Source organism: Eublepharis macularius, chromosome 4 (genome assembly GCF_028583425.1).
Source record: "Eublepharis macularius isolate TG4126 chromosome 4, MPM_Emac_v1.0, whole genome shotgun sequence".
In the NCBI taxonomy this organism is placed as follows: domain Eukaryota; kingdom Metazoa; phylum Chordata; class Lepidosauria; order Squamata; family Eublepharidae; genus Eublepharis; species Eublepharis macularius.
This window is the reverse complement of record NC_072793.1, coordinates 156,636,328-156,658,461: the sequence shown is the minus strand read 5'-3', so window position 1 is coordinate 156,658,461 and position 22,134 is coordinate 156,636,328. Positions and strand designations below refer to the sequence as shown.

At 43.8% G+C, this 22,134-nt stretch overlaps 1 protein-coding gene across 1 annotated transcript; it reads left to right on the top strand.

Annotated features, from left to right (window-relative positions):
• The first annotated feature begins 1,935 nt into the window (after nucleotides 1-1,935).
• LOC129326974 (cholinesterase-like) lies at nucleotides 1,936-19,024 on the top strand. The gene is made up of 4 exons (XM_054975322.1): nucleotides 1,936-2,070; nucleotides 10,231-11,710; nucleotides 14,756-14,916; nucleotides 17,730-19,024. Exons 2-4 carry the CDS (start codon nucleotides 10,239-10,241, stop codon nucleotides 17,738-17,740), a joined length of 1,644 nt encoding a protein of 547 aa, XP_054831297.1. The 5' UTR covers nucleotides 1,936-2,070; nucleotides 10,231-10,238; the 3' UTR covers nucleotides 17,741-19,024.
• Nucleotides 19,025-22,134: the final 3,110 nt, after the last annotated feature.

Below are 22,134 nucleotides of genomic sequence, written 5' to 3'. Positions count from 1 at the left end.
CCTGCAGCAATAAAAGCTTAGCTTTAAGAGTGAGCAGATGCTGAGATGCCTGAAACACGAGCTAGCTGATGCAATGGCAGCAAAAAATAGCATTTCTTTGCTGCTGTCATTGCTGCTTCATAGGTCTTCCAATGATTTCTATAGCACCATCTGTCAGATCTAGTATGAGTTTCTCACCAGTGTTGCTCTAGGTGTCTAATGGCCCTCTTCCGGACACCCAACTCTATGGTAAACCATGGGGCCAGGTTCCACCCCGAGGATGGGAGAGGTCGAGAGGGGCAACCTTGCCAATAACTTCTAGGAACTCCTACCATAGCCTCAACAGACCAATCCCTCAGACCATTCTGGAATCCAGTAGGATCTATGTCTTTGTGGGCAGATTGTTTTGATACCCCATGAGGAGTGTCATATCCTTGAGTAAACAGTGGTCAGGCCATGGTGTAGGCTGAAGCTCCAACCCTGAAACCAGACCATCCATCAAAAGCTCAGTGCAAAAGATTAAGTCCTTTCTCTTGTATTGGTCTCATCATGGCTTCAGAAAGATCCATAACAGCTAAAGAAGTTACAAAATCCTGGGCTGGCCCAGGCAAATGTTGAAGTCCTGCAGAACAAGTGTCTCTAGCACCATGTGTTTTTGCACTGTTAACGGCCAATCATAACGGTTGCCTTATAATTCAATCGCTGTGCTCCTGTTGAGCCTGGTTTCAGTCTGTCTGCTTCCAGTCTTCAATAAAGTTGCTGTTAATCACAATACTTAACAATGCGAACAGAACACCATTCTACTGTCTATAGAGGGCTGTTATCTCAGGAGCTGATGATATGAATTCAGGAGTTGATGGGTATCTCATTTGTCTACCTCTCAGGGAGCCCAAATCTTTCAGTAGCTCTAGAGAAGAAGGGGAGGGCTATTTTCTTCTCCAGCTATTTTCTTCTCATAGAATCATAGAGTTGGAAGGCGCCATACAGACCATCTAGTCCATCCTCCTGCCCAGTGCAGGATCAGCATAAAGCATCCCTGACAAATATTCATCCAGCCTCATCTTGAAAACTGCCAGTGAGGGGGAGCTCACCACCTCCCTAGGCAGCTGATTCCACTTTTGATCTACTCTGACCATGAAAAAGTTTTTCCTAATGTCCAGCCAGTACCTTTGTGCATGTAATTTAAGCCCATTGCTTCAGTTCCTACCCTCTGCTGCCAACTGGAACAGCTCCTTGTCCTCCTCCAAATGACAGCCTTTCAAACATTCAAAGAGAACAATCATGTCCCCAGCCAGGGGTGTATATCAGAAGCTTCTAGGGATGGGAAATGGAGAGAAGGAGTAAGAAAATAGTTTTCTTCAACCATAAAGCTTCAGAACTAAAATTTAAAAAGTGAAATTGCTTTTCCCCATTGTTTTCTTCAGGGTTGTATTTAGAACTTAGTATTCTTAACTGGTTGGAGATTGGTAAAATGGAGTCAACAGCTTTTTCTGGCGTGGACTGTGGTCACTCTTGTCTGGTGGAAGCTTACCTTCTTATAGTTCTGTGGCTCACAGCCCCTCCTTTCTATACAACCCATGCTTATTCTCTGTGGGGGACACTGATAGCAGCTATTGGAGAAGGAACACTATTCAGCCAATATACATATGACAAATTGCAGAGGCATTGCTATGCTAACGTGTGCAGGAAAACAAAAAGGTGTTTTTAAAGATTCCCGTCTTTAAATGGTTTCATGACTCTTTTTTTACTGTCACATATTGCTAGGGGAACAGCAAGAGAACCATTTGTAGCAGTCAAAAGCTTCTGTAACTGCAGCCAGTTTTTGAATACAACACTGCATACTATGCAAAAACAGTCTTGTTGACTTCTGCAATGTACTCTTGCTTTGCCAAGATGCAGCCTGATGCCATTGAGTAGGCAGAGCCCAGGTGGTCATTGCCCTTCACGTGCGTGTACTCATGCAGTCGCCTGAACCCCAGCTCTTATTTGTCAGAACTGCAAGCAACATATAATCCTCAGTATCCACTTTTCCCTTTAGTCTGAGCTGTGGAAAACCAAAGGAGTACCAAAATTGCACCAGGAAAAAGAGAGGTGAGTCTGTCATTGCAATGTGGGACAACTAATGAAAATTCAAGTCCAGTCTTTACTAATTCAACTTCAGTAATACCCCACATTCAGTAGCTTTTAGAAACATTAACCTCTGTTGTTCTACCTCCTGTTGTCAGTGATTGTTTTCTGAGGAAAAGGGGACATAGACAGAGGAGAGAATCTTAGCTAAACACCTGAGAGGAATGTCACCCAACCAGAAGAGTTTACCAGTGTTTCTACAAAACAGGATGATCCCAACAGATATTAAAGTGCCCAGTATTTTCATTTATTTTTATTTATTTATTTTATACTTAAAAGGATTAAAAGTAGTTTATAAAAAAATAATAAAGGCCACCAGCATAATGATAAAACTGTAAAAGATGAAACCAGTCTCAAACGGGTAAAAAGACAATATATTGAAATCAGATAAACCCCTTAATTAAGGGACTGAATAAAACTCCCACTGGGATCAATCAAAAATAAACAGAGATGTTCTGCTGGGCCTTTGGTTAAGAACCAGCGAATTGTCCTCTTCCTGTTTGACATATCCTGTGTGCTGGGGGCAGCCCTGGGCTGTGCCACAGTTATGTACATGGTTTTTGAGATATTTATTATAGCTTGAATTGATCATGGCACTAATTTGTTTGTATTGTTTTTATGTTTTTTAAAGATATGTATATGGTTTTAATTATATATCTTGTTAGCCACTTGAGCACATTTGCGGGGCAGGTGGGGTATAAGTTTGATTAAATAAATAAATAAATACAATCAGAATCACTTAAAACCATCAGAGCTCCTTAGAACTTTTACAAAGCCCATAAAAGTATTAAAAGTCTGGTAGAATAAGCAAGACTTAATTTGTATTTTCAAAGAATAAGTGATGTTTCCAATTGGTTTATAATATTGTAGCATCTCTTGAGAATACCAACTCCTAGAAGATGACAACATCTTATATCCTAGTAGCCAAGTGACTGTGATCTGAGGATACTTAAATCTGGAGACTGGATCCATGAACGGACAAGACAGACCTTCCTACACACCTGAAAAATGCCTCAGGTTTCCATTAAAAAATCTGAAAACTAAAAAACAAACAAACAAACATTTGGAGATTTAAAAAAAACACCAAAATGATTAAAGGAGTGCCTGTAGCTTTAAACTGTATGAGTCACCCATGCCTGGCCATCTACGAATGTTCAACAGCTGTCCCTCCAGCCAGTGTAGTGTAGTGGTTACAGATTCAGAATAGGCTGTGGTAGAACTAGGGATGCCAGTCCCTCACCGGGTGTACCCTCTGGTGGTGCGGTGCACTATGCTCCCGTGTCCCGCAGCAGCCCAATTTGGCCCCAATTCTGCTCAAATCAGGCCTGATTCAGCCTGAATTGGACTACTGTGGGATGCAGGAGTGCCCTGCACTTTGCAGCGGCCAGATTCAGGCCAATTTGGGCCAGATTTGACCTGAATCGGCCCAGATTCAGGTCTGAATTGGGCCACTGTGTAGTGCAGGAGCACTGCTGCACTCCACAGTGGCCCAATTTGGGCCTGAATCAGGCCTAAATTGGGCCAATTGGCCCCCTGGAGAGCACAGGAGTGTGGGAGCTGGGAGCAGGGAGAGCTCCCAGGGTACCTTGTGACCCGCAGAATGATGTGACTTCCTGGAAGTGATGTCATCTCACAAGCTGGGAGCATGTGCACGCTGTGCATGTGTGTGAAAAGCAAAACTACAAAGGTAGGCACTGGGCCCCAGATCTCCTGCCAGAAGGGTCAGGGGGCCTGGCAACCCTAGGTAGAACCAGGTTCAAATGGCCACTCTGCTACGGAAACTCACTGGGTGACTTTGATCCAGTCATGCCCTGTCAGTCTAACTTACCTGGAGCTGGAGGAAGAGAGAAAGGGGAAGACGGGGTGGGAAAGGTAGAAGGAAATAGGAAAAGGGGGAGAGGCTATGGGGGGCAGGGAAGGGGGAAAGGACATGGTGGGGGGAGGGAAAATGAGATACCCCCTGTAAGTCCTTGCAGGCCCTCTGTTTATAACATTTAGCAGATGACAACAATTCTTTAAAGTTTAAAACCAGCAACTTGGGTAGGGCCAAAAGCAAATGGGCAGTGAACAATGTATTTTGGGGGGAGGGGGAGCGCTAGTGAAATATTCTTCCTGTCCAATTGCATTTTGAACCAATTATATTTTCTGAACAGTTTTCAAAGACAACCCCACACAGAATGCATTTATAGTAGTCTAATCTATCTATCTATCTATCTATCTATCTATCTATCTATCTATCTATCTATCTATCTATCTATCTATCTATCTATCTATCTATCTATCTATCTATCTATCTATCTATCTATCTATCTATCTATCTATCTATCTATCTATCTATCTATCTATCTATCATCTCCTTATTTTCTTCTGGCAGCTGACAACAGAAAAAAGGCTGTATAAAAAACAAAAGAACATAGTCAACAGCCAGCCAACAACTACATCTTGTGCCTGTCCTGATCTCATTGGCTGGCTCATGCAGAGACACAGACGGGGAGCTAGGGGCTGAGAGCCCTTTGGTTCATGCTTCTGGCCGCAGTAAACTCACACATTTGGCAAAATATGTTCTTCCTACTCCTTCCCTCTATACTTGATGTAATCAAGATATGGATATCACTGACCAGATCTCTGTTCCACTAGTGGTGAATCAAGCAGATCTAATCTAGGACACCCTCAATCATAGGCCATTTCCACACATCCTTAAAGGGACAGCCGCCTCACCGAATGCTGCTGACTTTTCCCCTTCACTCTACTCGTCTCCAATTTCAAAACGGTAGCAGGTTGTTCGGCTTCCATTTTGTCAGTGCCTTTTTGGGGAATGCAGGAAAATGTGTTCTCAGAAAAGGTGCCGAAAAATGAAAGCCAAATAGCCAGCTACTGTTTTGAAATCGGACACATGTTGACTGCAGGGGGAAAGCTAGCAGTGTTCAGTGAATGGGCCATCCTTTTAAGGACATGTGGAAATGGCTATAGACACTAAGAGCGGAACTACAAGTGACAAAAGGCACAGGTTGGACACTTGTCAGCTTCCCTCAAGTTTTGATGGGAAATGTAGGCAGCTTGATGGAATGTTGGACAAGTGACAGTTGAAAAGTCCATTGGACAGCAGTCAGAGAGCCAAGCTGCAAGACCAGGATGCCTACATTTCCCATCAAAACTTGAGGGATGCTGACAAGTGTCCAACCTGTGCCTTTTGTCACTTGTAGTTCCGCTCTAAGATTTCAGCAGAGAAGATGGACCTATGTGCTTTCTCATGCTTCAAGCCTGCTCCTTTAAGGACAGCAGAATTCCATCCAGAGCAGGCAATGCCCCAGCCACTGGGTCACTGAATCAGCCACCATCACCCTTCTGCCAATCACTGCAACTAATCAGTGGCATAAAGTATTTTAATACCTGGGACTGTGCTAGCTGCTAAATGGGACAAAGCTGGCGTATAGTTTGTTAGCCAAGTAAGATTGCATACACTTGGAGAGGGGGACAGAGACAGAGGCCCAAGCATCTCCCACATGTTGATAAAGAGCACCTAAAGGGAATGTTGGAAGCAAAAAAAAAAATTGCCTGTATTAGGTGGCTGGCAGGGCTCTGGAGGCTAGGAGATGGGATCTGCATAAAAGTGTAGACCCTAGCCTTCTTGACCAGCTCCCCATTATAGACAACTTTGCAGGTGGGAGGTGTGGAAAAATGCTTTCTATTTGTATGCTTGGAGTGTGTTAACCCCCCCCCCTCCATTTAAAAAAGCATCTCTTAGCTGTGAACAAGTAGGAGGGGGAAAGGAAAGCCAGATGCTTTCCAAGCTGCACCTAGCCTTGGAATTTAGTTAGGCAGATGTGGCCAGAAGGTTTTCTGCTAGAAGCTAACCCTTCCAGTGTGTGTGTGTGTGTGTGGGGGGGGGAGTGGACAGAGACTTGGAGGTCTAAAATACCAGAAAGGTTTCTTCCTGGAACCTCTAGGAAAAGCCTCTCTGACGGGCATCTTTGACCTGCCTAAGGGGTGGGGAAAGGGAGAGAATAAAACCTCCTGGCACAGGAAGGAGGGACTTTTGGGGTGATTTGAGCTGGGAGCTGAGACTTGACTCCTTGCAAGCATTGCAGCCATTGACCACGTGGAAGCTGAAGGCCTGAACCATAAAACGTATGAGGACATCTCAATAAACTGGAACTTTCTAAGATGGAGAGCCCACCTAAACAAAAGATCTAAGTTAGACATGTATAAATGGAGGCACAGAGGAATTGCGTTTTTACCCATTTCTTTTTGAATTCTCTTGCTTACTCTGGTGCTGTGTGAGAGAATATTTTTTTTCTTTAATAAATGCCTTTAAATTATTAAATACTGGTAGCAGTTCTCTGTATCACACAGACTCCCACTGCTCAACTACGCTACCTAAAACAGGTGCCATGGGAAAGGAGTGGTCTGTTGGAAACTGGCTGATCTGCCACCAGGGGTGCACAAGTGCAATAGACAGTCCTTGCAGTAGCCAGGTGTTGGGTAGCACGAAACTGGACTCAAGGCAGTGTGAGTAGAAGTCTTAGCCCTCTCCACCGGCAGTTTCCTCAAAGGCCAAGTGGTGGCAGTGAGTGCAAGGGAGAAGGAGTGGAAGCCCTTCTTAGGGTTGAGGAGGACACTGCGTGGGAGGCATATGGCAAGTGGAGACATGAACTGTCACTGGTTACCCCAGAGGGCAAGAAGGGGCAGTGCTTGCAGGTCAGTGAGGTTGTACCACCACAGGATGTATAGACTTCATCATGCACAACCCCATATCCTGCCAAGGCTCCACTCCCAAATTTCTAGGAATTTTCTCACCCAGGGTTGGTAACCCTAACACACATTAATGCATTCATATATGTGAATGTATGCAAATAATAATAATAATAATAATAATAATAATAATAATAATAATAATACAGAAATATTTGTACCTTAATACACAAAAGAACTGCAGCAAACAAAAGTATAAATAAAAATGCTCTAAATGAATAATTATGCTTTCTTGTGCACACAAATGTTCCTGCCCTCAGTTGTCCAGAACTAGAAGATACAGACTATTACTGAATGAAAAGCAGAAAGCTACGGGCCCATAGGCAATTTCCAGAAATCAAATCTGAAATACTGGTGGATACAGGGCTGTTTTTCATACACAGAAATGAGTAATTTAGAACAGCAAAATCAAGGGCAAGTTTTAGAGATAGTACATTTTGTAATCCACTGTTAGGTATAACACATGCCTCTTATGTGCAAATAGGATACTTATTGATATACTGAGAATGAGTACACTATTGGTATAGTGTGTTTGCCTGGAAAAGTTTCAGAAGATTTGGCTTGACTGGGTATCATTTTCCACAGGATATCAATATGGAATCTCCCTCTAAGTTCTGCATCTTGGTGTAGAGGTTTATAGAAATGAAGGATGGGCTGACTATATTAAGAACTTTAGAAACCACAACTCAAGTCTCTGCACAAAAGGCCAATCAAGGAGCTGATCACAGCCAGAGTACGGGGTTCAGAGTGACTGCGGCTTGTTTATTAAAGGAGTTCAAGGTTAATAAACCGGAGTTATTATCTTTGAGCTGTTGTAGAGGGTTCAGTTGGAGGTTGGCCAGCTGTAACTTGCAAAAAAGAAACAAGCTCTGTTCTTAGCTATCCAAATATGACAGAAATAATAGCAAAAAAAAAAGTCCTATTGTGACATGAAATTGTATAGGACCTCTTTCATCGAAGGCAAAAAGCTGATGGTAGTGCTTGGTCAATTCCTCTAATTTCTTTACCTTTTGGTGGTATTTTCATTCAGATGCTTTAATTCTGTTTACTGAAAATTAATTTTTCATTGCTCAAAATTATGTCAATACCACTTAATATTTTTGAAACATTAATTTCTCTACAAAGTTACTACTTAAACTTGATCATTCTCTTATTTTATTTAGGCTTCATTATTGTTGTTTATTCAGCTAAAACCACTGAAATCCATTCTTTGGTCTGCAGCTTGTCTCATTTTCTTGGCCACAAATATGATCATGGCCGTTTCCACACGGCTTAACTTCTTCCAAAAACTTCCAAAAAACAGCGTCTTTGCACGCTGTTATTGTGCAAAATCACACGAGAAGACGCTGTCTTCCGCAATAACAGCATCTTCTCGTGCGATTTCGTGCAATAACAGTGTCTTCCTGGCACGATTTCGTGCGCAAAGATGCTGTTTTTCGGAAGTTTTTGGAAGAAAGTAAGCCGTGTGGAAACGGCCCATGTTTTCTCTGTCCTGTTTTCTTGTAAAGACTTTATTTCCTTCATAGTACCACTTTTGAAGCTGTGTCTTCTATGTCAAAACTCTTGAATTGTGTTCCTCTATAATCAGAGAGATTGACAACTGTAATCCTGTACAGAGTTACACTCTTCTAAATCCATGGAAGTCAATGGTTTTAGAAAAGTGTAACTTTGTTTAGGATTGTACTGGAAGTCATATTCATCCTTAGTCTCTGCATTACTTTGATATCAACCTCAGTTTTAACTTAAAGGACACAACTGTTATCTCACATCTTTTTTTATTTTCTTTGGCAGCACTGTCTTTAGTGAATTCATCAACCCTCAGAGACAGAACATGTTCCAGCTCCTTTCCTTCAAGAAGCGCCTTATTATTTTTGATAATTAAATGAGCTATCTTGATTCTGTATATTTCTTCCTTCTTTACCTTCTCCCTCATATATCATTTTGTATTTCTGCTTATTTAGATTTCAGTGCTTGCGTCTGACCTCTGTTGTTCTTTCTTCAGTATTGTGTAATGTCTTGTTCATTTCAGTACTCAAGAAACAATAAACCTTGATGAATATACATGGGGTATGTGATAGGAATGGAGAAAAGCAGACTGAAGTAATGGGAGTTTAAAAGATGATGGAACATATCCAGAAAACAGAGTTCTTATTCAAGCTAAATGTGCAGGTTTTTAAAGAGTTGAACTTGGGTTTCTGCAGCCATACAGGAGTGAAAAAGTAAATGGCTGTTAAAAAATAAAGGAGAGCCCAAACAGCCTGAGAATGCCTCCACATGGGGAGAAGGGGCTCCTCCTTCTGCTCTCAAGTTGTTTCCCATGTCAAAGTAGCACTGAGGGAGTTTTCTCCCCCTGTTTTTACTACTCCATGTACACAGGATACTTCATGTGGAGCAGGAAAAACAGGGAAAAACTCTCCCCCCTTGCTCTTTTGACACAGGGAAACAGTTTGAGGGAAGAGGGAGGAGCCCCTCGTCCCCCTGTGGAGGCATTCTGAGGCCATTTGGGCTCTCCTTTATTTTTTAACCGCTATTCCCCAAAGCTGCCATGTAGCTGCAGGGAACCTGCATGTTTAGCTTGACTCTCGGTCTATTAATCTTAAAAGGATGCCACTATCAAACATCTGTGAGCCCACAGGATTGAATATATTTAGGTACATCCCATGTTTGCACACTGCACGGCATTCATGGTAATCCTAAGCAGAGTTGCACCTTTCTAAGCCAGTGGCCTTCATTGAACTTAGATGGATTCAACTCAACTTGGCTAGTTGAGTTGAATGATCAACAATCATTTTGATTGTTTGTGTGGCAACAGACATTTATTTTAAAATATTTATATCCCACCATATACATGTAAGTTGGACTGCTAACAAAGCAACAAAAGTTTAGAAACATGAAACACTTTTTTTTAAAAAACCCATGCAAGATAAAAACACAGACATCTGCCACAATGGTTTGCCCTCCAACAAACATCCATCTTCCTAAATGCTGAAGGTGAAGGCACCCCCTGCACCTACTCTGTTAAGTTATTCCAAAGGGCTATACTTACCAGAAAAAAGTACATGACCTGACTGTTACCAGGTAGGTAATCTTAAGAGACAGCAACACATGCTGTCCATTCTTCATTGAGATGGTCTATATAAATTCCCTCTCCTCCATTTGTCCCATAACAAACAAGTAACCCTATGAGGTAAATAAGGCTGAGAGGGAACGACTAGTCCAGTGTTAATGAGGAAATTGTGGGGGGAGCAGGAACCTTAGTCTCTAACAACTGCACAACACATGACTCCTTTTCTGGAACCTTTATGTGGTAAAAAGGGAGCAGGCATTCCTAACAGAAGTATTATTTTTTCTAACAACTTTTGATTCTTTCAGCTGCTGTTATGTCTCATCACCGCTTTTCACTTTGGGAGCTCTTCCTCCTCTTTTCCTTACTGGAACCCAGCTGTGCCTCTGAAAATGACACAGTGGTGGTTACTAGCAGTGGCCCTATTAAAGGCAAGCTGCTTTCGGTTGGCTCTGCCTCAGTGACTGCCTATCTGGGCATCCCCTATGCAGAACCTCCACTGGGGAAATTACGATTCCAGAAGCCCCAGCCACATCAGCCATGGAGTGGTGTCTTGGAGGCTACCAGCTTTGGCAACTCATGTCAACAAATAAAATCTGAAAATTCTGGAATTCCTCATGCAGATCTTTTGGAAGTGAATACCCCCCTTTCAGAGGACTGTCTCTTTCTCAATATTTGGGTGCCCCATCCACGACCCTCCACACCAGCTCCTGTCCTCATTTGGATCCATGGTGGAGGATTTATTGTTGGCACAGCCTCACTGGATGTATACAATGGAGCAGATTTAGCGGCCACAGAGAATATTATAGTGGCTTCTATGAACTACCGCCTGGGGTTTTGGGGTTTTCTCTTTTTGCCACCAGCTGCCCCAGGAAATGTGGGCTTATGGGATCAATGGCTGGCTTTGAAATGGATGAAGGAAAATGCAGCTGCCTTTGGTGGCGACCCAGCTCAGTTAACTCTCCTTGGCCAAAGTGCTGGAGCAGCCGCTGTGGGTTTCCATCTCCTTTCACCAGCAAGCCAGCCCCTTTTTGCTCGGGCTGTGCTACAGAGTGGAGCTCCCAATGCCCCCTGGGCTTGGAAGGAACCAGATACGGCCCGAGAGAATGCTGTGAATGTGGGCCGCCTTTTGGGGTGTGCTCAGCAAAATCACACTGCTGTGGTGATCTGCTTACAAGAGACGGACATTCAGGAGAGAGTGATTCCGTACATAACTCGTTCATCTTCATTGACAATAGATGGGGAATTTCTCAAAGATAAGCCACAAAAGCTTCTGGAGTCTGGAATCTTTCAGATGAAGCCAATTCTTACTGGTGTCACCTCTGATGAAGGGGCTCTCTATGCGTTAATTGTGTCTCTTTCTGCTCAAGGAAATAACTGGACTCAGACCTGGGAGCAGTCTTTGAGCCTAATAAATGAAACATTGTGGAGGCCAATTGAAGGCAGTGCAGTCAAGGCTATAGCACTGAAATATAGCAAAGATCGCCATGGAGCAGCATGGAACCAGTCAACATTGGCCCATTATTTTAGAGATTATTGGTTTGTATGCCCGTTGTCTGAATTTGCTGCACAGATGGCAAAATCTGGGAATCCTGTCTATATTTACATCTTCAACCACCGTGCTTTTCACTCTGCGTGGCCAAAGTGGGCTGGAGCACCCCATGGAGCGGAGGTGCCCTACCTTTTTGGAACCCTAGCATTACTGGGAACCAACCAATCATATCCAGAATCCGAGGATGCTCTGAGCCGCAAGGTGATGCACTACTGGGCAGAATTTGCCAGAAGTGGGTAAGGCTTTAACTATTCTCCTTGATCTGCTCCCTAAAACCAATGCATACCCTTTTGTTTCTAAAACGGAAGTTTTGGTCTTTGCTGTGAGATGTGACTTGAGTATTCCACTACCAAATGGAGCTTTTTTTTGCCCCTGCCATTACGGAAGCTACATGCAAGTTTCCCCAAGAGGGCAAAATGGAACTTCTTGAATGCTTTTCAGGTCCGGAAAATAGAACAGATCGGAAGGCTTAAGTATCTTCATATCCACATGCCACAGTGCCTGCAGATTAAGTTTCCAGCATAGTTCTCATTTCTTAGTGCATATCTGGTCAGGTGGATCTGGGGAGAATGCCAGGAAAATGTAACATGCAGTTAGGCCCTCAGTGATAACAGTGGAACTAACTTGATCACCAAGCATTGGAGAACCTTTTATCATGTGGTCAAGGAAATGAGCCGGTAGGAAACAGTGACTAAGGGCCTAAAAGCTTTGGTAACATGACATATGAAAGAATAAGCTTATTGGAGTATTCAGTAACATTCTACAACATTCATAAGAGATTGCTATAGGGATACACTGGAAATAATACAACCATTAAACTGTAACATAAATAGAAAGCGTGCAAAAATCCATCCGTTTTTTCCATCAAATGAAAATATTAAATATGAGCAAATTCTTCATAGTGAAGGGAAAATACTTGTAAGCTCTCAAGGTAGTCAATATTAAGATGTAGCCTTATCAAAGTATTTTTATGTTGCCTCACATAAAAACAAATAATATGTGATGTCTTCATCAACATAGGGTTGAATCTAATGCAAGGACTGTGGGATTTTCTGCACAGGTTTTTTGATTTATGCCCTAATTTCAGCATGCATTTTTTTGCTTTTAGTTTTCACTTCAGGGTTTTTTTGGTTTTCCTTCAGGGTTTTCCCCGTTATTTTGAGATCACTTTTACCCCAATCTTTTTCTGGAAACTGATTTTGAGTACCTTTCCCCTCATACGTAATGTTTCTTTCAGTTTTGTTTGTCCCACCCATTCCCACCCACCTCCAATCCACTTTTTAATGATTGGATATTCATCATAGTCTAACCCCCCCTTCCTTTTCCCCTTCCAGGTTTTGTTTTGATCTCTTTTTAATTGTCAATTTCATGTTGCTATATTGACCTGCCATTATAATAACAGGTGCAGAAGGTTCTCTGAATTCCCAGGTTTCATTTGTTTTTTAAAAATTAAGTCTTTAATCCCTTCCATTTCAGGGATATGCCTTTTTTCTTTTATCTCCGCAAGGGACTAGAGACTTTAAAAAAAATCGTCAATATCTAATTGATAGATTGACCTAACATTGTAATTAAAGGTGCAGCAGGTTCTCTGAATTCCCAGCTTTTATTTTTAAAAGGTAAGTTTCTAGCCCCTTCCCTTTGTGGAGATAAAAGGAGAAAGATATATCTCTGCAATGGAAGGGGCTAAAGATGAGATTTTTTAAAAAAATGAAATCCGGGGATTCAGATAACCTGCTATTATTACAACAATAGGTTGATATATCAATATGAATTTTTTTTTAAATTGCAAAAACCCTGGGGGTGGTGAAAGGGAAAGGGGCGGGGGTGGCCACTTCCAGTGCTGGAAAAAGCAGCTCTGTTTGAAAAGTACATCGCTGCTGCTTCTCTGGGCTCTATTTCAAAAGAGACTGGTTTGTCCCACTGGTGCCGGCTTCAGCCTCCTGGCTCTGGGTTTGGATGGGGTGGGGGGTGGGGTTCAGGTATGGGTGTCAGAGCTACTCCTCTTTTAGGCTTCTCCATGCAAAGACTTCCCTGTGTATTCATGTTCATTTTTAAAAAAAATCCAGCCCTTATATCGATCGATTCATCTATCAATATAAACATATACAAAAAATAAAAATGATGCGTGTGCTGTGACGTCACCAGTGATGCCACAGATGACAACAGTACCGTTGCTTGAAAATCCTGATTATCTAAGGAACGTCCAGAATAAAATAAACTGACTTTGAACTGTAAAAATTCAAAGGGAAGGCAGACGTGTGGAAGATCAGTACTCAAACTGATTCTAGTGCTTGAGGATCAACTGCTAAAAAATCAGGAATAAGTCGAGTGTGCAGAAAAGCCCTTTGTGAGGTTTGCACCAGGATCCCCAATTTTTCTATCTTTCCCTTTCCTCCAGAAGTTGGTTCTGGCCTTAGGAGAGTTTATTCCCAGGGTCACGGGACCCATGTGGAATAATAGCCACATGAATCAAGGGGCTGTAGTGGGGAGGGGGAATTGGGTAACATACATCACTCAATTGTTCCTCTTCCACCAGCAGAGCTCCATTCATACAAAGGCAGGAGCAGGGCTCATTTTGAGGGGGAACGCCCAGGAACGCAGTTCCGGTAGTTCTCCAAAGAGGTCACATGTCAGGTGGCCCCACCCACCTGATTTTTGGCCATTTTGGGCTCATTTTGGCCTGGATTGGGCCCCAAATGGCCAAAACTGGGCCTAAAACAGCCAGGATTGGTCCCAAAATGGCCAAGATCGGGCCTCTGACAGGTGGTGGATCACTCTCCCCGCTCAGCAGTGGCCCAATTCTGACCACTGTGGGGCCCTTTTCAGCCATTTTCAGCCCCTTTTTGCCATTTTGGGCCCAGTTTCAGCCCTGAATGGCCAGGATTGGGTCCAAAACAGTCAGGAGAGGTGAGGTCAGGGGGTGTGACATGCAAATCAGTTATGCTAATGACACACTTCCGGCACTGGCAAGGGGCGTGGCATATGCTAATGAGTTATGCTGATGAGTTCCTGCAGCTCTTTTTCTACGAAATGACCCCTGGGCAGGAGGCGTTAGTTTTGCCCTCTCCCTCCTGTCCCCTCCCAACCCACTTGGATATTATTCTACACAGCTCAGGAATGGCTGCTGGGGACAGGGGAATACCAGAAAGATTTGCAGCATCCCACCCATAGTCTCCAGAAGACGAGCAGAGTCCATCTAAAAATGTTAATAACATCTGCTGGGTCCTCAGAGGAAATGTAGTGGTTCCCCCAAGTAACTGATTTCCTTATTTCCTTTACAGGAAACCCACCGGGTCCACCCCTGATGAGGTGCAATGGCCACTCTACAATGCTGCGGATCAGAACTTTTTCTACATCAACACAGAGGTGCCCAGCCTTAAGCGTCTGTCACCTCCTCAGCACTGTGATTTCCTAGCAGAACAATTTCATACAAGACACACAAGTGAGTCTGCATCTTTGGGATAAGAGCCTATATGTCGGTATCTGCAGCAAATTGGATCTGGATGGTTTCTAGATCTGAGTAGGAATCAAAAGGGATGTTCTGGAAATGTGGCATCTTTTTATAGAAATCTAAAGAATTCTGGAACAAAGTACATCCAGTATGCTAAGTACCAACGTGGAAAAGGCAATATTTCCTTAAAGTAAAAAACATTTGGCAATCCTTAGTGTATTCTAGATTCTTCTTTCTCTTGGGGCATGTAAATGTTGGGCCTGGCATCTCTGAAGGCTGTTTTGGACAATATTTATTTATTATTTAGTGTATTTATACTCTGCCTTTCTCACTGAGATACGAAGTAGAATACATGGAATAAATTGATGCCATTCCATACAAAACGACATCTAATAAGCCTGATGTAGGTTGATACAATATTTATGAGACAACTAATGACCAATGTATTTGGACTATGATTACTGAAATATGAACAATACAGAATATGCATAGAGGGTTGCCAACCTCCAGGCAGGGCCTGGAGATCTAGACTTACAACTGATCTCCAGAGATCAGTTCCCCTAGAGAAAAATTACTGCTTTGGAGGGTGGACTCTATAGTTGTCCTTCCTTTCTCAAATCTTCCCCTCCCCAAACTCCACCTACAAATAGCTAATAATTTCCCAACCTGGAGTTGGAAACCATGTGGCTATAATGTAGAAAAATGTTATTACATCAGCAGAAAACAATTAAGCAACCACAACGTAATACGTCCTATACAGTGATATATTCCAGTGTTGCTTTCCCTTTATAAAGCACCTTTCTGAATTATTCTGTTATAGTTTTTCTCCATTATCTTACAACTCCAGTTAATGTAGTTTGCAGAATGACAGAAGCCCCCCCAATCTCCAGAGGCAGGATATTCCACAAATTGGGTTCCACAACAAAGAAAACATGTATGAACAGTTGTGGATCTTGCCCATTGGACAGATAGAGAACATAATAGGAGGAGAGGTGGTCCTGCAGATATGAGGATCCAAGGTCATGCAATAATCCTTATTTCTGGAACCAAATACATATTGAACATGGAACCATGGCCAATCATGACTCCATGATAAATGTCTATAGATGATATTTGCAGACTGACAGCCTGTGTAATATAATGATTCAGGATCTAGTAGACCTAACTTCAAATCCTCACACTTCTACGAAGCTTGCTGGAAGACTCTAGGTGTTCTTTGTCAACTAGTCTACCACACAGGGTTGTTGTGAAAATAAAATGAGGGAGAACCGTGTAAGCTATGAGTTCCATAGCAGAAGGGTGAGAGTAAAAATGAGCTGGACCGCCTAGGATTGACAACTCTGGCTTGGGAAGTTCCAGGAGATTTGGCAGTTGCAGGATAGAATGGAGTATGGAGAGGGGAGAGAGAGCTCCCTGGGGATGTCATGCCATAGAGCCTGCCCCCTGCCATTTCCTCTAAGGGAACTGATCCCTGTAGTCTGGTGATCATTTGTAACAAGTGGGGAAACCGCAAAGACTTGCAAGGGGCATCTCATTTTTCTCTCCTCCACCAAGTCCTCTTTTCCTGCCATGCCCTCCATAGCCTCTCCCCCTTTTTCTGATTCCTTCACACCCACCTTTGTCTGCCCCCTGTCTTCACCTTTCCCTCTCCCCCTCCCCTGGCAGCCTCTGATGGCCCAGTGGTGTGGTGCCGGTTGAACTGGGCCCGGTTGCATGGTGGGGAACCTGCAAGGACTTCCTGGGGACACTTCACTTCCTCCTGCATACCCTTTTCCACACTATTTCCTCTTTCCCTCCTCCCAGAAGCTTTCATATGCTCACCTTTCCCCACTTCTCTCCTTCAAAACCACTATGCAACTTAACCTTTTGTCTACCTCCTAACTTCATCAATATTTATTAATTTACTTCATTTGTATACTGCCTTTCTCCACAGTGGGGACCCAAAGCAAATTATGTCATGCTTCTTGCCTCCATATTATCCTCACAACAACCCTGAGAGGTAGGTTAGGCTGACACTATGTGACTGGATCAAAGTCACCCAGTGAACTTCCATAACAGAGTGGTGATTTGAACCTTGAGCTCCCAGATCCCTCACTGAAACTCTAACCACTACACTACTCTGGCTTGGGGTGACAGCTGTTGAACAGTTACAGACATCTGGACTTGAGTGAGCAATGTATGTCATGTGGTATCAAGTTGCTTTGTGGTTGCTTCTGGGCCTGGCCCCATTGAGTCCTCCCATAAAGGCTAAAAAAGACCCGGAAAGGGCCCATCCCTCTTCTCCTGCCTTTTCCTGACAGAAGTCAAGCCTGGAATACTGGCTAAACTGTTATGGATCCTAGCAACAGCCACTGAGTGCATCTGGTTAAATGTGCTTCTTTTATCATTTTGAGTTTTTTAAAAATCCCCAATGTGTGTGTGGGTGTGGGTGTGTGTGTGTGTGCATGCGCACATGCGTGCACACACACATTTCAGATTTTTCTGCAAACCTGGGGCATTTTTTAGGTGTGTAGGAAGATCCATCTTGTTCGTTCATGGCTCCAAGCTCCTGATTTAAATATCCTCAGATCAGGTCTTCTTGACTGTTAGTATATAAAATTCTGGGATAAATCCAGGTCCTACCTGGAGTTTGGCAATTCTAAGAGTGACTAATGTTTGCATATTTGTAAAGTAGAGAGTGAAAAGTTCCTGCATTTCAGAGCCTGTGAGGTTTAAAAGATCTATCTGCTTTTCTATTCTAATAGGTTATGTAATTGTACTCAATAGATTAAATCCTCCCCTTCCATTTGTTTTTTCCGTTGCAGACAAGTCCTAAAACAAGCCTTGTTTCATCTGGCATTGGCAAGGAGGACAATGGAAAGAAACCACGGATTAACGTTGATTCCCAGTGTCATGCCCACCAATGTCTTTCATGATGCTGACTTCTTTTTTGCTCTGAAGTATCTCTTACCTAAAGCAAAGAGCCAATCAAGGCTTTTCTCCGTCTCATTGAAACATAGGGTTGCCAGGTTCCCTTACCTCCTGTTGGGAGGGCAGAGAGCTGGCACTCACCTTTGAGGATGTCTTCCCGGTGTGGTGCTTTGATGTCACTCCTGGGAAGTGATGTCATCATGCAGGGTCTGGGAGCACTCCTACATTTCACAATGGGCTGATTTGGGCCCCAAATGGGCCTGATTCAGCCCATTTGGGGTCCAAATCGGCCCGCTGCAAAGTGTGGAAGCACTCCCAGGGAGGTGTGACAATGTCATTCCTGGGTAGGGTTGCCAGGTCCCCTTACCCTCCTGGCGGGAGGATGGGTACCTGATACTCATCTTCTCTTTGTCCCTCACACGCGCATGATCCTGTGCCAGTGTGATGACATCACTTCTGGTGATGGCACTTCCGGGTGACATAATCACACAGAAACAGAAGCATGAGTGTGTGTCGCAGGGGGCTGATTTGGGCCTCAAACAGGTCCAATTTTGCCTGTTTGGGGGCCAAACCTGCTCACTGCAAAGCGGCACGATGACATCACTCCTGGGGAGTGATAGCATCGCGCCACCCCAAGAGCACACCCGGGAAGCCAGTTCTCCCTCCTTTTCCCCCGCCTGCCAGGTCCCCTTACCCTCCTGGCGGGAGGATGGGTACCTGATGGGAGGGGGCAGAGGGTGGGAGCAGGGATCTCCCACCCCCATGGGGAGCCTGGGATCTCTTTGAAGCAGAATGTACTTCAGTAGTGTCAAAAGCCATCATCTTTCTGTCTGAAGGGACCACTCATTTAGCTGCCTCCCCCATAGCAAGAGGGCAGGTGTTCCCAATGGGTAAGCACAAAGATCATTCTTTCTTTTGGAAGGAGGGAGGCAGGGAGGAAGGAAGGCGGGAAGGAAAGGCACCTGTATGCACTGTGAGATAAATTTTGATTGAGGAAAGAAAAAGTATTCAGATAGGAACAGAATGAGGTTAAAGCTAAAAGGGCCAAAGCTAAAAAGAGCAGAACAAACACCAGCTAGACCGGAATTACAGAACTCTGCCATGCTTTCTCCACACCATGTGTACAATTGTAATGCTTTCTCATATATTAACATTACTACTACTAATAAAAAGAAAATCTATCTATGAAGTCATCTTTACTGACTGAGTCCTCTTTCTACTCAATTTTTCTTTTTTTCTGTTTTGACCTTTAATTTCATAAGCTCTTTCAGAGGTTGTGAAAGAGTAGTCCTCATATCCTTGGTCTGACTCTTGGGAATGGGCTGGCCAATATGGGTGGAATCCTGTGCATATGAAAGGCTCCAACCTGGTGGGTAGGCAGTGAAAGCCTGTTTGTAATCACAAGCATTAAACAGAACTCAGACCATAACCCGAAGCCTTAAATTGCAGAAGTGCCTCCGCCAGTTTTCTCCTTTCAGGGTTAGGAAACTTGGGCTGCTGATCTGTTCTTTAAAAACAACCTGTACATAAATACATCTTCTTTGTTGTTTAGTTAAACCTCCTGCTTCAGTGATCTTTGAGTTCTTCTTATCACAAAAGTTACCTCACGGCAAAGAATCTAAAGCCCTTACACTTGCCGCCCTAAGAACATCTAGCAACTGAGGGGAAGGTTTACATTTCAAAACAAACCAAGTTCCCCCAAATTATAGGCTGTGTGGGTTCTCTCAGTTTGGAGAAAAGGCCTGTGACAGCCCCCCCCCCCAATACTCTTGCTGGAGCAAAGAGTAGCGCCTGGAGGTGGAAACTGGCTCACTGCCCCTGAGCAACTGGCAGGCTAGGTCACCCAGCAAGCTTCCATGGCAGAGTGGGCATCTGAACCTGGCTATCCCAGATCCTAGCCACCACACCATACTGGCATCCATTATTGGAAAATGTATTAAGAAAGACAGTAAAGGGCCTGTATATTAACCCCCAACCACAATACACCCCGAGGCCCCTCAATTTACATTTCAAGTACTGGTTTCTCAGATGCAGACATAAGCTTTTAAGTCACCACTTCCAAAGGACCTGGGTGCCCCATCCACTATCATCCACAACAGCTCTTTCCTAATATGGATCCATGGTAGTGGTAGTGGGGAGGTTATCACTGGCACAGCCTCACTGGATAAGTATAATGGAGCCCCCTGAGCTGCTACAGAGAATGTCATTGTGGGTAGACATGGACGTGAATAGAAAAAAAACCGAACATGATGTTCATTGTTCGTTGCCATCCACAAACAATGAACAATGAACATTGACGGACATGACCTGTTCATGAACATGTTCATTGTTCGTTGTTCATGGGGGCCAGCAGGCCCTCTTCCAGCCATCAAGATCCCTACCACACCACTCCCAGAAACCCTACCTGAGCAGGCAGCAGGAAATGTACCAATAATAAATAAAAGCTTGGCCCCAGAGCCTGGCAGCAGCCCTGGAACTTGAAGAGGTAGATCCCTATCCCACCACACACAAAGAAAATTCAAGCTCTAATGCACTCTCTGTGTCTCTCTCTCAAAATGCCAACAGCAACTGTCCCTCCCTCACTGTCTGCAAAAGCAGAGCTGGGAGCTCCCCTCCCCCCTGCTCTTTGCTTCCTTGTAACAAATTTGGAGCTCCACACTTGAAAGGAAGACCTGCCTATCAAGCTAAATTGGGCTTAGATTGGGGTTCCCAGTGCAACAGCAGGAGTTCAGACAGAGTTCAGGCAGTCCCTGCCTCCGGTTGCCAAGGGAATTGATTGCAGGTGCCAGACTGTCTGGCTTGAGGAACAGCAACCAACAAGGCTTGCAACGACCACCTGTTCACTTAGAGCCAAACTACAAGTGACGCCTTACATAGGTTGGACACTTGTCAGCTTCCCTCAAGTTTTGATGGGAAATGTAGGCATCTTGGTCTTGCAGCTGTAATGGAGAGCCAAGCTGTAAAACCAGGATGCCTACATTTCCCATCAAAACCTGAGGAAAGCTGACAAGTGTCCAACCTGTGTAAGGTGTCACTTGCAGCTTGGCTCTTAGAATGGGGCCTCACAAACAGCTTATTCGCGAACAGCAGATTGGGCTGTTCGTGGCGTTTTTTAGTTCGAATTGCTGTTCGTGCCTATCTCTAATTGTGGTGGTCATGAACAATTGTGTGGAGGTCCTGGGTTTTCTTCTCTTATCAATGGATGCCCCAGAGAACATGGGCTTATGAGGTCGTCTGACCCTGAAACAGAAAAGATGTTTGCTTGAAGTATCACAGAACTGTAGACATTCTGCACTCTTTTGGGTGTTTAGAACTGTGTACATTGTACATACATACATATGAAGCGGGGCACTCATTGGCCTCCCCCAGAGATATTTGTGCACACAGCTGAACAACTAAACATTTGCATTGAGCTCTATGTGTGACCAAATGCACACACAGAGGCTTTGGACACAGGACTTAGATCCCTGCTTTTCTGCAGCATTCCCAATTAAGTCTAGAAATCATGTGTGCCCTTAAACAGGCTTGCTGCGGATGTCAGAATAGACAGCACACCCCGATAGACCAATGGGTTGACTCAAGAGAAGGCAGATGTGTCCACGGGATGGGATCAGTGGGTGCCATTGTCATTTATGTGCCGAGTACATGATTATTAAAGCCTCAATAACAACGAAACCATTGTGGATGAAATTCACAAGCATAAGCAAAACTTCAACAGGAAAGAAGAAACCTTAAGAATGAACAGAGCATGGTTTCCAGTTCTGAAAAACACCAGGCTAACAAAACATTCTATCCCCGACAATAGCCCTGCAGAGAAGATTAGCACATCAAGCACCAATCCATATGCAAAAGAACCTCCTCAGGATACAGTGAAGCCTCCCGCCATTAGCATTCCACACCCTGGGAAACTCTTACAGGATGACTCAGCTCAACCCCACCCCTCCTGAGCAGATATAAATGACCTGCCAAAATCTTTTCCACACTGTGACACTGAGAGATCTCTGTCTTTTGGTGCCACATCTCTGAAGATGCCAGCCACAGCTGCTGGCGAAATGTCAGGAACTACAATGCCGAGACCACGGCAATACAGCCCGGAAAACCCACAACAACCAATGAAACCATACTTTGATTCAGTATCAGCAGCTGTTTATATCCGTTTTCCCCACTTTGAGTGCTCTTCCAATCAACTAAAACATTGAATGATACATATATATTACAAAACACATGGCAAAATAGAGGTGCTTGATTATGGTGAAAATACACTCCAAAATTCTTGGGTGAATCTCACACAGTTTGCGA

What these genes read in the sequence shown, in the direction of transcription:
- LOC129326974 (XM_054975322.1), top strand. Translation starts at nt 10,239, where the DNA reads ATGTCTCATCACCGCTTTTCACTTTGGGAGCTCTTCCTCCTCTTTTCC. An exon ending in GCAGAATTTGCCAGAAGTGG is followed by an intron (nt 11,711 to 14,755) that starts GTAAGGCTTTAA and finishes TTTCCTTTACAG; the next exon opens with GAAACCCACCGGGTCCACCC.